The sequence below is a fragment of the Drosophila tropicalis genome, unplaced genomic scaffold (genome assembly GCF_018151085.1).
Source record: "Drosophila tropicalis isolate 14030-0801.00 unplaced genomic scaffold, ASM1815108v1 contig_573, whole genome shotgun sequence".
NCBI classification, from domain to species: Eukaryota; Metazoa; Arthropoda; class Insecta; order Diptera; family Drosophilidae; genus Drosophila; species Drosophila tropicalis.
Window position 1 is genome coordinate 3,127,055 of NW_027173049.1, and position 14,046 is coordinate 3,141,100.

The following is a 14,046-nucleotide window of genomic DNA, read 5'->3' on the forward strand; positions in this document are numbered from 1 at the left end:
GTTTATTTACTCGTTTAGTTAGCGCGCACAAACTAATTGTTGAAACTTTTTGCCACGCCCCCTTCCGCCCCCGGAATTTACATAAAACTGATTTCCTTAAAAACTATGACAGCTACCGACATTAAATTTGGTATGCAGACTAGCTTAATAGACGCGCAGATATTGGCTATTTAGAAATTTTGACACGCCCACTTCCGCCCCCGCAAATTAAATAAAACTAATTTTCTCGAAAACTAACAAAGCTAAAGCCACTAAATTTAGTATGTATACTGGCTTAGTATGCGCGCAGAGTATGACTATCAAATTTGGCAGATTAATTAATCTTATCTATTTCTAAATCCAAACTACCAAATTTGATTGAAATCGGACTAGAAACATGCAAAATATGCGTATGAACGTATGTATATTACTAAGCGGCTCACAAGGCCAGAATTGTCCGTTGGCTAGTGGCGGCGCTAGAGTGCTTGTGTGTTTGTAGAGTGAGCGAGATAGCACATAGTATGAAGCATGTAAAAACAATACACATACATTTGTTTTTCGAAATTAAAAATAATTTGTTTCACCTGGTGTATGGTATACCCAAGTCGACGAGTCGACCTACTTACTTAATTTTTTGGACTGGATTGCTAGTTCATACTTCTTTTCGACGGTTTTCGACTGTTTTATTGAAATTTTATTAGTATAGTACACAACCAAAATCATGACGAATAACTACGTTATCGAAAAATATCGATTTACAGCCGCAATTACAGATTACTTTTTTGATAAGACTCAACAAATATAATCATAAAAATACGTTAAAAGAGGTACTAAAATATATATCGTTCATACGATGTTGGCCATTCCATTGGATGGGCAAACTCTGGTAAACTGCCTAAAAACGCTTTAGTCACGTCATCTCTTTTATGACTATCATCCATATAGTGGGCAGAGACTCCCAACTCAAAAACGGGCTCCTCGAAATTGCCATTTTCCTTCTGCAAATAAATAAAAGTAAGGGAAAATAAACTTAAAAACTTATGAACTATGTGTAAAAACGTACTTCTAATTGAAAGAAGAAATTAACAGGTGAATGGTCAATTCCAAATGCTATAAATACGTGATATGGGGGTTTGTATATAGCCGGATTATCCAACATTCCCTTCAAGAAAGACCAATTTAACATTTTCACTCCAGCTAAAGGTCCCACAAATAGACTCATCCGTGGCGGACCTTGTAATCGAAACTCATAACGCACTTCAAAACCGTTTGTAAGGACAGTTTTGTTTAACAACTCCAGCGCTGGCAGCCCAGGAAGCTGAACAGGCTCTATTCGGGGCAACCAACGAGCATCCTCTACAGTGGCACACCAGCGATGATTGAAACAAGGCATTCCACACTTCATTTTCGTCTTGCAAACATCTTGGTCAAGACGAGTAAGCCCCGTTAGCTCCATGCTATCCCGTAAAGGTGATTCCAAGCGTCTGTCTTGCAAATCAAAGTAATAGCCGCTGTCTTCTAAGCTGAGTGAGCCGTCATATTCGTAAAACCACCTGTGCACTTCCTAAAAATTTGTAACACTTACAAAAGTATTTCATAATTTTCTAAACAGTTAACAGACCTACCAAAAAGTGAAGCCGCATCACGTTCGTTTTGGGTCTATATGGAAAACCAACATCGGAAACAGTTACCATACAAAATATAAACATAATTAGAGACAAAAAACCTATCGAGCATTTGGGACGCCTAAATATGTTGACTAGCTGCGCTAAAAAGCCCATGGCAAATACAGTGCCCAAGGCACATAGCAAAGATACTAATAGGTCGGGATTAATGCTCATGCCATTGCGACTTGTCATGGGAATGATAATAATAAGTAAGGCATGAAACAGATAAGCGAAATATAAAAAAGGTATTATCTGACAACCACCAACAATTAGGGCCCAAAAGTAGCCTGCAATGAAAAGATTTAATTATTATTTAATATTACGAAGTAGATAGATTAGACTTCATCCTTACCTCGATCGTGAAGTGTGCTTAGCAGATTTATGACTTGAGAACCAAAATAAAAAAATAGAGAAATCATACACAAATAGGCACTGCGAAAACTTGCAGCTGTTAGAATAATACAAATCACAGATAAAATTACACAGTGGGCGTGTTGAGCTATTTGTAAACGATATGCATGGCAGATCTTCTCCTACAAATGAACATATGACTGAATTGCAGTATAATTTTAATAATTACAATTCACATACCTGTGTTCTTAGAGTCAAATATAGTGTCGATGGCAATACCAAGCCAATTAATGAGGGACAAATGAAGATACCAATGAGCAGCCAGCTGTTGCTGAAATAGGTCATTGTTCGGTTGCCAGCATCGTAGAAAACCGACATTAACAAGGGAAACCCGAAAGCCAACAGAAAACCAAGAACGGCCAATAGAAGAAATATGCCGAATTCGCATGCCAATGTGCTGACTCTCTCACACGATACTCTCGACATGCGCCACAAGGAGACACATACGACAAGTATTCCACCGAGAGAAAATGACATATTCAAAGCTACACCAGTAGATTCGTAATAGTAGATAAAGAAAAGACCCAGGAAATCAAAGAACACGGAATGGCCTTCGGAATATGCCTATGAAAGGTGATTTTAGTGAAATTAAACATTTTTAATTTATACAAACTAACCTCGGTGTCATACATTTCTTCTGCGTTAGAAATACTTCGCACCAAGGCAAGCAAATTATCCCCTGTATTTTGTAGGGCTCTGTTTGATATTGCAGTGTATCTATCATATTTGGTATGATAGACAAAACCATTGCTAACACCAGCCATGTCCAGACCTGTATAATATAGGGGTTATAAGGGTTAATTAACCCTTAAATTAAATAGGGTATTTCAAATTAAATTTTTTTGAGTACTACCGGGCACAGGTCCAAAGTCACGGAAAATTCTAAAGTCTGTATCGGATGGTATAAGGTCAGCCTGAAATATTTCCTCAGCCAATGTTGTCGCAAATGGATGTTTGACACTCGTTTTGTAATGCTGCAAGCAGAAATTTATTTAAATTTAAGAAATACTCATTAATTCATTTTGTGAGCGATTCTTAGCAATTTCTACAATTTTATTATAATTTAAACATGATTTTTTAATATCCTTACATAAACAACTGTTTTCAAATCAACTCTCATATCGCGAATAACTCCACATCAAAAAATCACTAGAAACGGTAATCGTTTCTCTGCTTTCTTTTCGCCTTAAAATACTCCAACAACAATCTCCAGAACAAAAAAAAAAAAAAACACAACTAACGGCGCTTGTCTGGCGACACTCGCCAAAAATTACCACTAAGATGACCAAACCCCCGTATTTACTGCAATTTACAACAGACAAAAACAAACATTTAACGCACCCTTCTGCTGGACCAAAATTTTTGATAATTACAAGAATTGAAAGCAACGATGGCCTTTTCCACGTCTCTCCTTTAATATTAAAGTCGAAGTCAGTGAACACAAAACAAGAAACTTTTCTAAAGGTGTCATCTATTGCAACAGCCTTCGTGATATTACTGAAGACGACATCACCAGAGAACTATCTTTCCAAAATGTCATCGAAACAAAAAAAATACTAAAAAAAGACAAAGACACAAACTTACTAAAAGAAACAGGACTCATTATCCTAACGTTCGCTTCTCCACAATTACCAGAAGATCTCTCAATTGGTTACCTCAAAGTCAAAGTGCGCCCTTTCATACCACAACCAATGATGTGCAGAGATTGCGGAAGATTGGGTCACCCCACAAAGCGATGCCGAGGAAACAAACTATGCCTTCATTGCAGCAACCAAGTCCATCTTAAGATCGATGACCCTAACGACAAATGCCATAACCTGATCTGCTGCATTAACTGCAAGGAAGGCGGCTTCAACAACTACCATCACAGCTGTACAGATCGTAAGTGCCAATCATACATCAAGAACAAAGACATCATAACCATCAAAACACTGGGAAAAACAACATTCAAAGATGCCATCAAAATTTACAACGAGAGACACCTAAACACATCCTACGCCTCTGTGACGCGAGACTCCAATACTCATCAGGTAAAACCCAGTAATGCCCAACTTACCGAACAAACAAACACAACACGCAATGCTACTGTCGACTACTCCGATATCTGCCCTACTACTTCGAGTACCCCCCAACCAAAAAATACAAGGAAAAACATCACCGACACAATTGTATCCCCTACGGACTCCGATATGGATATTGATCCCAACATCTTACCTAAACCCAACCTTCAAACGACAATATTAAGCGATACTAAAATTAAGATATATCCAAAATCAGACAACAATCTTAAAACATCATTAAAAGCCAAACAAACAATCAAACCTAAACCAAATACTACAACATAAAATCTTTCCCTTTCGCACCACATATTATAATTAATAAGTAATTGCTTTCTATCCCTAATATCTCCTCTTATACTAAATCATGTACTTAAAAATTATTCAATGGAATTGCAATGGATACGTAAACAACTACGATCAATTACAAATTCTAATAAAAAAATACTCTCCAAAAATAATATCCCTACAAGAAACCCATCTCAAACCCCAAATTAACTTTCCAACACCTATTAACTACAAAATCTATACACTAAACTCCTCCCAAGGATCCTCCGGTGGCGTAGCCATTCTAATTCACGATTCAATCGAACATACGATTCTATCTCCAATTCAAGCCTTCGACACTGTAGGCGTAAAAATAAAATCCAAAATAACTTTCAATATATTCAGTTCATACATCGCTCCCCACAAAAATTTCTCTATCCGCAATCTCAGAGATACATTCGACTCTCTTAATACCCCCACTATTATCACTGGCGACTTTAATAGTTGGCACGCCCTTTGGGGCTCCCCTGTTAACAATCGTCGAGGCAATACTATTTGTAAATTCATTTATCAATCACCCCTAATTCTCCTCAACGATGGTTCCCCAACGCATTATTCCACCCACCACACATTCACCCACATTGATTTCACCCTCTCTACTTCTATTGCCATGGAATCCTCTTGGAAAGTTGAATCCGACACCTACGGTAGTGACCACTTCCCTGTTTTAACATATCTCTTTGAGCCAACCCCTCCTCCATAACTTACACCAAAATTCAAATTTGATTCCGCAGATTGGCCCAAATACATGGTCCTAAGTCTTTCCAACCATTCTCTCCGGCCCCCCGGCCAAAACTTAAACAAAGAGGCAGCTAACCTTAGTATCCCCCAAACCAACCCTTCTCGTCAAAATAATCGCAATGTTCCCTGGTGGAACCCCAAGCTATCCGCCCTTAAAAAAGAAAAAAAATTCTTTGGTCACGCCTTAAAAATAATATATGCTTCGACAACATCGTCAACTACAAAAAAACGAACGCACTCTTTAAAAGAGAACTAAAACAATCTAAAAGAAAATCGATTGAATCATTTACCGCTGAGATATGTATGTCCTAACACCCCTTCATCAAAAATTTGGTCCTCGATACGTAAGTTCTGTGGCCTCAAACAACGTCTCCCAATCCACTGTATCCAAAAATTCGCCTCTCCTACTACTACAATCACAAATAGCCAATTAATATCAGAAGAGTTTTGTTCTTTCTGGTCTTCGGAATCTGAAAGTTCTAACTTCTCTAGCACCTTTTCGAACAACAAAAAATTTACATCTGTATCGACTCATTTGTATTCCCCGTCTTCCACCGCTCTCCAAATTGAATTGCCCATCTCATCTATCGAACTCTCCATGGCCTTATCCAAACTTTCTGGCAAAACCCCCGGCCAAGATAGAATATCATACCCTATGCTGAAAAACTTACACCCTACAGTCAAAGACCGAGTAACACAACGTTTCAACAATATCTTCAATAACCACATTCCTCAAAATTACAAACTAAGTAAAATTATCCCTATTCATAAACCCAATATTAATAAAACTAACCTAAACTCCTACAGACCAATCTCTCTTAACTCCTGCTTTGCCAAAACCCTCGATAAGATTATTGCCAATCGACTATGGTGGTTTGTCTCAGTAAACAAATCTATCAATAGCCGACAGAGCGGTTTCAGGAAAGGAAAATCAATATCAGACTCTCTACTATCGATAGACTATCTGATATCTTCCGCCCTTTCCACCAAAAACCATTTATCAATAGTCTGACTCAATTTTGCAAAAGCTTTTGATAAAATTGGCGTACACTCTAGACGAGCTAAAACTATGGAAAATAGGTCCCAATATCATAAAGTACATTTACAACTTCATGACCAACAGGAAAATCGTTGTGAGTGTCAACGGACACTTATCCTCAGTCCGCCCCAACACAATGGCATACCCCAATGCTCTCCTCTCTCAGTTATCGTTTTCCTCATCGCTTATAATAAACTAATTCTTGCTCATAAAAAGTTGACTTCTATGCCTATGCAGACGACTATCTGATAGTTAAAAAACTCAACAAACTAAGCAGCTTTTCTCTTGACCCCCTTTTCAACGACATCCTCAAATGGTGTGACTACTCAGGAGCTAAACTCAGCATACCCAAATGCAAAAATATCCATTTCTGCAAAAAAAAAAAAAGGTGCCAATCTTCTCTACACACATCTCTCGCTAACATCTCCAATGTCCAATCCCTAAAGATTCTCGGAATAGTCTTCAACAGCAGATACAAATAATCCGACCACATATCATACCTAATTTCCTTCCTCTCAAAAAAGCTAAACATTATTAAATGTCTGTCCAATAGCAGATATCGTTGCAGCCCCCTCTCCGTTCTAAATGTCATTAACCTCATAATAATGTCCTAAATCGACTATGGAATATACCTCTACGGTAATGCTCCCCAATCCGACACAAATAAATTAAAATCATTATACCACTCAGCCATTCGAATGGCCCTGGGAGCATTCAGAACAACTCCAACGAAAAACCTTTTATTTGAGTCAAACATATCTCCCTTTGAGAACAGAAAAACTTTTAGTGACTTCAAACTTATCAAACCCATCCTTCAATCTCATTCCTCTCAACTTGCCACTCATATTAATAAAATTAATAAATCTAAAAAACCTCCACCAAGGATATGCTCAGCGCTACAAAGATCTATAATTTTAAACAAATCTCTGCATTTCCCGATTACACCTCTACAACCTGCACGGGAAAAGTTTCCTCCCTGGGCAAATATCGACTAGTACATAGACTGCTCCCTTCATGCACTACCCAAGTCTTCCACAACTCCCGAAACATACCGTAAACTATTTAAAGAAATTCAACTGAAATATCCCAATTATAGATTCATTTACACTGACGGTTCCAAAAATGACAACTACACATCGTTCAGCGTTGTCAACAACCACTCTACAAAACAATACCTTTTACAAAATCATAGCAGTATTTTTTTCCGCTGAAATTATAGAAATCTTCTCCGCAACCAACTTAGCTAAAGTCCTGTCACACCAAACTGCCATCTGTACTGATTCACTTTCATCTATTCAAGCTATAGCTAACCCCTACAATCTATCATTCTATCCCTTCCAAATTAGACAGACTCTTTTAAGCCACCCAAATAAACTAAAAATAATCTGGATCCCCGGTCACTGCCAGATTTTGGGAAATGAGAAAGCCGATGAGGCGGCCAAAACCGCCAGCGCTCTCCCCCTTATATTTACAGAAAACTATAATGTCTCAGACTTATTGAAACAAATTAAAAAAGTAAATAATCTCACTAAACTAAAACTATTTTCAAAAACAAACAACTTTTACAAATCCAATAACACAACAAAAACCAATATAACCAACTACGCTACCTACAGCCAATTGTCTCGGCGAGATCTCGTTAGAATTACTAGGCTTCGCCTTGGACACACAAACCTCACCCATTCCTACCTCCTCAACCCCACCACCACCGCCTTATGCCAACATTGCAACTCTGTTTCCTCTGTTAACCACATCCTGCTAGATTGTCCGAACACCTTAAACCTTAGAAAATCCCTTTTCCCATCCTCCAACCCACTCTCAGCCATATTTAACCCAACCTTAGAAAACCTATCCAAAGTCGTTCAATTTTTAAAATCATTTAACATTTACGAGCTCATCTAAATATTTAACTATATATGTACATATTACCTCACATTGTAAATATATATTTGTAAATTACATACTTATTTGTAATTTCCTTTTTTTCCTCAATATAAACATGTTATAAGGCCTTTGTAGCCACTAAGCTAAGTTTACTTTTAATTTTACATTATAAGTAAACCGTATATAAAATTAATAATAATAATATTATAATTTAAACATGATTTTTTAATATCCTTACATAAACAACTGTTTACAAATATATATTTCTAAGCTAAATGTGTGTACATATGTAAGTATGAATGCGCATTATCATGTATCATGTAAGGGGTTATAGATATAAAGATATCTCTAAATCCTGATTACATCTCTTTCTGTTATAATCCCTTTTTTTTGTCACTTACATTTTGGTAATTTCAATGAAAACGTTTGTATCAAATGTAATGTGTATGTGTGAATAGCTTTAAACATACCCGCATTAACCAAGGATGATTGGGTCCGCTTTGAAAGAGTAACTCCCGTCCTCCAGCTCCGCAAGAGTCGAGGTTGAGTACAGCTCTACAGTTAGCTGACCATTTGTGACTGGAAATAAATCCATGCGATCCTTGCAATGGTTGTTCCTCAGCTCCATTAAAGAGGAATACAATGGGATGGACAAAAGTCTCTTCGGATATGCTCATCTGACGCAATACCTCCAGCATTGTGGTAATCATAAACTCAGCATCTCCAGAACCCACACTACTTGGCTTTGAATCATAGTGGCTGTTTATAAGCAGGTAATTCGAACTATTTGAATGTCTGGAACTCAATTTGACTATAACATTCTGGACACCCTGATACATATTCACCATTTGCCAGTGTAAATAGGATCCATAAGCCTGTTGAACATCTAATTCTAATTCATAGATATCACTGCGCATATCTCGTCGAATTTTTTCAATCTCATTGACTAGAAATTGCACCATAATCACTTCATTCGTTTCATATCCAGCTAGTTTAGGACCCATTAGGTCCAACTGAAGCAAAATACTTTGAGCTCTCTCGGCTACAAATTGTCCGGGTTTCTTGGATTCCTCATAAATCTTTACTGCCGAGGGCAAATTATTGAAGAGCGGAAAAACTAAGGCAAAGAAAAGTGCCAACCAGAATGCGAAAAAGATGGGCGTGTAGTACCAAGGTAGTTGCCACTTAAAACATTGTTTTTTATTTTCTTTTAAGTTAATTATAGTTGAGCCTTGTAAAGAATTATCGTCTACTATTGCACTTTGATCTACTTGCGCACCCATTCTAATTTGAAGCAGTTGTTCAACTAAACCAATCGCTTAGAAAGCTTCTCATTTTAAAACATCTTGTCGCTTTTACGACATCTAGTATCTATGTTTGTTTTATCTGTATGTACCTGTTCTCTTTCTGGAGAATTTTTAATCAAATATCGCAAAATGATTAGAACTCAAGTTCAGAAACTAAATGCAATACAATTTTATAAGCTACATTAATTGATTTATTTTTATTACGTAAGCCAAAGATCGTCACCTTTGGATTTTTCACGATTCTCATCATAAATACATAAAAGTTCCTAAATGGGGGAAAAAGGTAATTGCTTTCAAAAATGTTTTGTTAGATAAGTTTATCCAAAAATTAGATTAAATTAAATTAGCACTTATAGCCGGCCTGCAGAGCAGTTTGATTCACAAATCAAAGGAGTTTACAAGCGTGCAAACCAGCCGGTGGACTTTTTCTTTAATTATTTGAGAGATTTGTGAGTTAACGTGCACTACACTACGGCCGACTACGGCCTTATGGACCGCAAGCATACCGTAAAATAGACATACATTGTATGTATATGTATATTTTCACGAGTCCAAATACCAAATTTGGTGACTCTAGCTCTTATAGTATCGGAGATCTAGGTGCTAAAAGCCGTTCTAGGGCTATTCAATAGATCCCAAAAAGAGAACGAAAAAATGTACAGTTAGTTTGTACAGTTATTTGAATAAGAACATGGGACTTATTAGTGTCCCGTGAGTTGTGTCAACTTAATTTATATAATTTATGATAACAAAGTCATATTTCCTATAAACTGGGATGCCTTAGGAACAGGAAAAAATAGTAGGAAATGTGTTTTTGAGAAATTGAGAAAAAATGTTCTCTGAATTACCTAAAAAGCCCATACGTCTATTTGTCTAATCGAATGACATCGAACGGGGTAATAGTAAATAAAGGCGGTTCCACCCACTATTAAAGCGTTATAAATATTGTAAGCTTACTCTAAAAATATCAAAGAAGCTAACTTTGGCAATGACGAAGTTTTTATACCCTTGCAGTCCTTGCCAATAATATAATATTATTACACTTTGTAGCGTTGCGTCTGTGTGTGTATGCATGTACTCTGTTGCTGACGTCCCTTCAGTACCAAATGTCGCCAGGAACGAAATCACCACATATTCCGAACCACTGACGTCGACAGAAAAAAATTCAGCCAGCGTATTTCATGCTGAGGTTATCCGAAGGCACCCGAACGAGCTAATGTCGTCATTGTACATACATACATACATATATATATTTCTCATTTGAAAAAAAACCAGAGGGCCGGGACTAACTTTGACCGCGTCAAAGTTTGTATACTCTTGCAACTTTTTTGGAAACTCTTTCTTTGCCTATGTATTAGCCATCAATGTGGAAGAACGTTTTATCTAAAAAGGCTTATGTTTGCGAAAGAATGGCCTACAATCATAGGAAATAACGAAGATATTGATCAAAGTCACTGTTTTCCACCGATCGTTTCTATGGGAGCTATATGATATAGTCACCCGATCTTTATCAAATTCGACACAGTCATTAACAGATATATTGAATTAAGAAATGTTTAATTTGAAAACAATCACTTTAAAAGTAACGAAGTTATTTACAAAAGTCACTGTTTTCACCCGATCGTTCCTATGGGAGCTATATGATATAGTCACCCGATCTTGATCAAACTTGGCACAGTAATTAACAGATATACTAAACTAACAAATGTTTAATTTGAAAGCAATCACGGTAAAAGTAACGAAGTTATTTACAAAAGTCACTGTTTTCGACCGATCGTTCCTATGGCAGCTATATGATATAGTCATCCGATCTTGATCAAATTTGGCACAGTCGTTTACAAGCGTAATAAACTCTCTAATATTAAGTTGTTTTTGTGCTTTCATCTCTTTTTATTCTTTAGTTGTGAAGGCTTACTCTGCACATTAACCCTTGTGTCAGAACTGGTCAGTATATTCTTATACACATATATTTTTACCCTTAGAATTTTTATTTTTTGTATTTCCTTTTTTAATTAAATTAAACTTTTTGCTAAAATGGTTGTCTGCTCAAAAAATAATTGCATAGTTGCCACTAATGCGGTTGACTCCCATGATTATATTCTTTGTTGGTTGTGTGACAATGCGGTTCACGTTAAGTGTGCAGGTTACACAGGCAGAATCAAGGATTCTATTGCTAAAGGTGGCGGCTTAAAATATGGATGTGATGCTTGCCGGGAGGTCGAGAATGAGATGCGCTCTTTCATGAGGCGGACTAGAGATAGTTTTGACACTTTAAGGGCAGGTTTTAATAAACTCCAAGCGGAGTTTACTGCGGTGGAGACTCAGTTCAGAAGTTTATCGCTTATGAATGAGTCTCCGAAACGTAAAAGGACCAGTCCTTGGGGTGTTTCTGTATCTGTAGATCCGCCAGCGTCTCTTATCGTCCCCGACCGGTCTCATGCACCGTCCACTCCTAATGTACAGCAATTGATTTCGTTTAAGAGCCCGGTTGTGAATGCTATTAGTATGGAATTACCGGCATCACCTGGGAATGATCTCTTAAAAACGATGCCTATTGTAGTGTCCGATGTGTCTGGGCAATTACCCATTCCAATAGAAATTGCCGATAGTTCTAAGAATATCGAGGGCCTCGTAAACAAGTTGACTGCTGCAGTGGGTGACTTGTCCAACGTTACTGCTGCGGCTGACGCTTCGGGACCGCGGCCTCTCGTTGGCATACCACCAAAGAAACATATATTTGTTTCTAGGCTAGACCCTGTTGTCACATCTGATGAGGTAATAGCCTATATTCGGAAGAAAGTTAACGTCTCGAATATTGCGGTGGAGAAGTTTACATTTTCTTATTCTCGGGACATTTCGTCCTTTAAAATTAGTGTTTCTGCCAATATCTTCGACACTATATGTCGAGAAGATTTTTGGCCAAAACATATAATAGTTAACGAATATACTGTAAAAAAGAAAACCGATTCGCTTGCCAACAACAACAACTAATACTATTCCTGCCACATCAGCATCTGCTGGTGTGTCAAAAAACTAGCTTCGTCCCTTAACCTGGGTTACCAGAACGTTAGAGGACTGAAATCTAAACTTTCTAATCTCTATGTAGATAGTCTTTCTTTTGAACATAACATTCTAGCTTTTACAGAGACGTGGCTAAAACCTGATATTGCTGATGCATCGGTTTTTTCCACAAACTTTTCTATATTCAGACGTGATCGGATTTCTCGCATAGGTGGTGGCGTTCTGATAGCTGTTGATGCTGCTTTATCATCGATTGAGTTTGTCGGTGTTAAAGTAAATTTTATATCTTTTAATGCTTTCATTACTTGTTCCTATATTCCACCATTGTCAGACATGGTGGTATATTTAAATCATTTAGAGGCAATTCAGTTTGTCTCCTCTTTAGTTTCCAGTCAAGACTTGCTTATAGTTGTAGGTGATTTTAATTTACCCGCTTTAGCATGGTCACTAACAGATGAATCTACCACGTTGCTGCCCTCTTTGTCACATGACTTTATTGATGGCCTTCTAGGCTTATCTTTATCCCAAGTCAACCTGTCTTAAATTCTAATAGAAAATCGTTAGATCTTATTTTTGTATTGGATTCTTCTTATTGTGAGGTTTCTAGGATCGAACCATTTGTTCTTCCAGAAGACAAATTTCATCCTACATTAAATTTAAAAATTGATTTAACTAGGTGCTTTCGTAAGACTGACTTTGCCAGCCTTAATGAAAACATTGCTACTACCGATTGGTCTTATCTGTACAATTGTAGAGATATGAACTCAGCTGTTCGTTTCTTCTATGATACTCTGAATTCACTCTTTGATATTTGTGTGCCTCTTGGTAGGCTGGAGCGGCTTAACAAACCGCCCTGGTTCTCTCGTGAGTTATCCAATTTGAAAAATGTGAAGACACGATATTATAAGAAGTTTCAAAAAACACGTCGTTCATCAGACTATGCTCTGTATACAGTCGCTCGTTCAAAATTCATGATGCTTAATAGACAATGCTATAAGAATTATCTTCAGCGGTGTAAGCTTCAGTTTTCTTCTGACCCTAAACAATTTTATAACTTTGTTAATTCTAAACGTAAGACCTCTGTGCACCCATCTTTTTTGTCTTTTCAAAATAAAAAAGCGAGCACTGATCAGGCAATTGCCGATATGTTTGCGAATTTTTTCAAAACAACCTATTCCTCAACGGAATATCGAGAAAGTCCGTATCCTTATCATTTAAAATTTAAAAAAATTTTAAAATTGTTTCTATTGTATGTTGAATCTTCCTCTTTTCCACCTATTTGGAAGGAGTCGTATATCATTCCTCTGCATAAAAATGGCAAAAAGTCCGAAGCCTCTAACCACTAACCATAGAATACATAGATGCGTCAAGATGGCTGAGTAAAACGCGTACGCACCGACGGACAGACGGACATGGCTATATCGACTTAGCTTCTCATGCTGATCAAGAATATATATACTTTATGGGGTCGGAAACGTCTCCTTCTGTGCGTTACAAACATCTGACCAATTTTATAATACCCTCTGCAAGGGTATAAAAAAACCTTCATTAACGATAATCGAGTTGGGATTCGAACCAGGGATATTCGGATCGCCAAGCGAGCACTCTATCGG

The 14,046-nt window shown here is 37.3% G+C and overlaps 1 protein-coding gene across 3 annotated transcripts; it reads right to left on the reverse strand.

Moving 5' to 3' along the window:
- Window positions 1-650: 650 nt before the first annotated feature.
- Window positions 651-9,388, reverse strand: LOC137575426 (endoplasmic reticulum metallopeptidase 1). 3 transcript variants are annotated; one of them, XM_068288003.1, is made up of 8 exons: window positions 8,576-9,388; window positions 2,911-3,031; window positions 2,675-2,829; window positions 2,238-2,621; window positions 1,999-2,179; window positions 1,605-1,933; window positions 1,043-1,543; window positions 651-977 (listed from the first exon to the last, which is right to left on the reverse strand). In XM_068288003.1, the coding sequence occupies exons 1-8, from the start codon at window positions 9,386-9,388 to the stop codon at window positions 810-812; spliced, it is 2,652 nt and encodes an 883-aa protein (XP_068144104.1). In that variant the 3' UTR covers window positions 651-809. The 3 variants fall into 3 exon arrangements, with proteins under 3 accessions (XP_068144104.1, XP_068144106.1, XP_068144105.1); XM_068288005.1 differs by lacking the exon at window positions 8,576-9,388 and adding an exon at window positions 3,399-3,511; XM_068288004.1 differs by lacking the exon at window positions 8,576-9,388 and adding an exon at window positions 3,148-3,225.
- Between the last annotated feature and the right edge of the window lie 4,658 nt (window positions 9,389-14,046).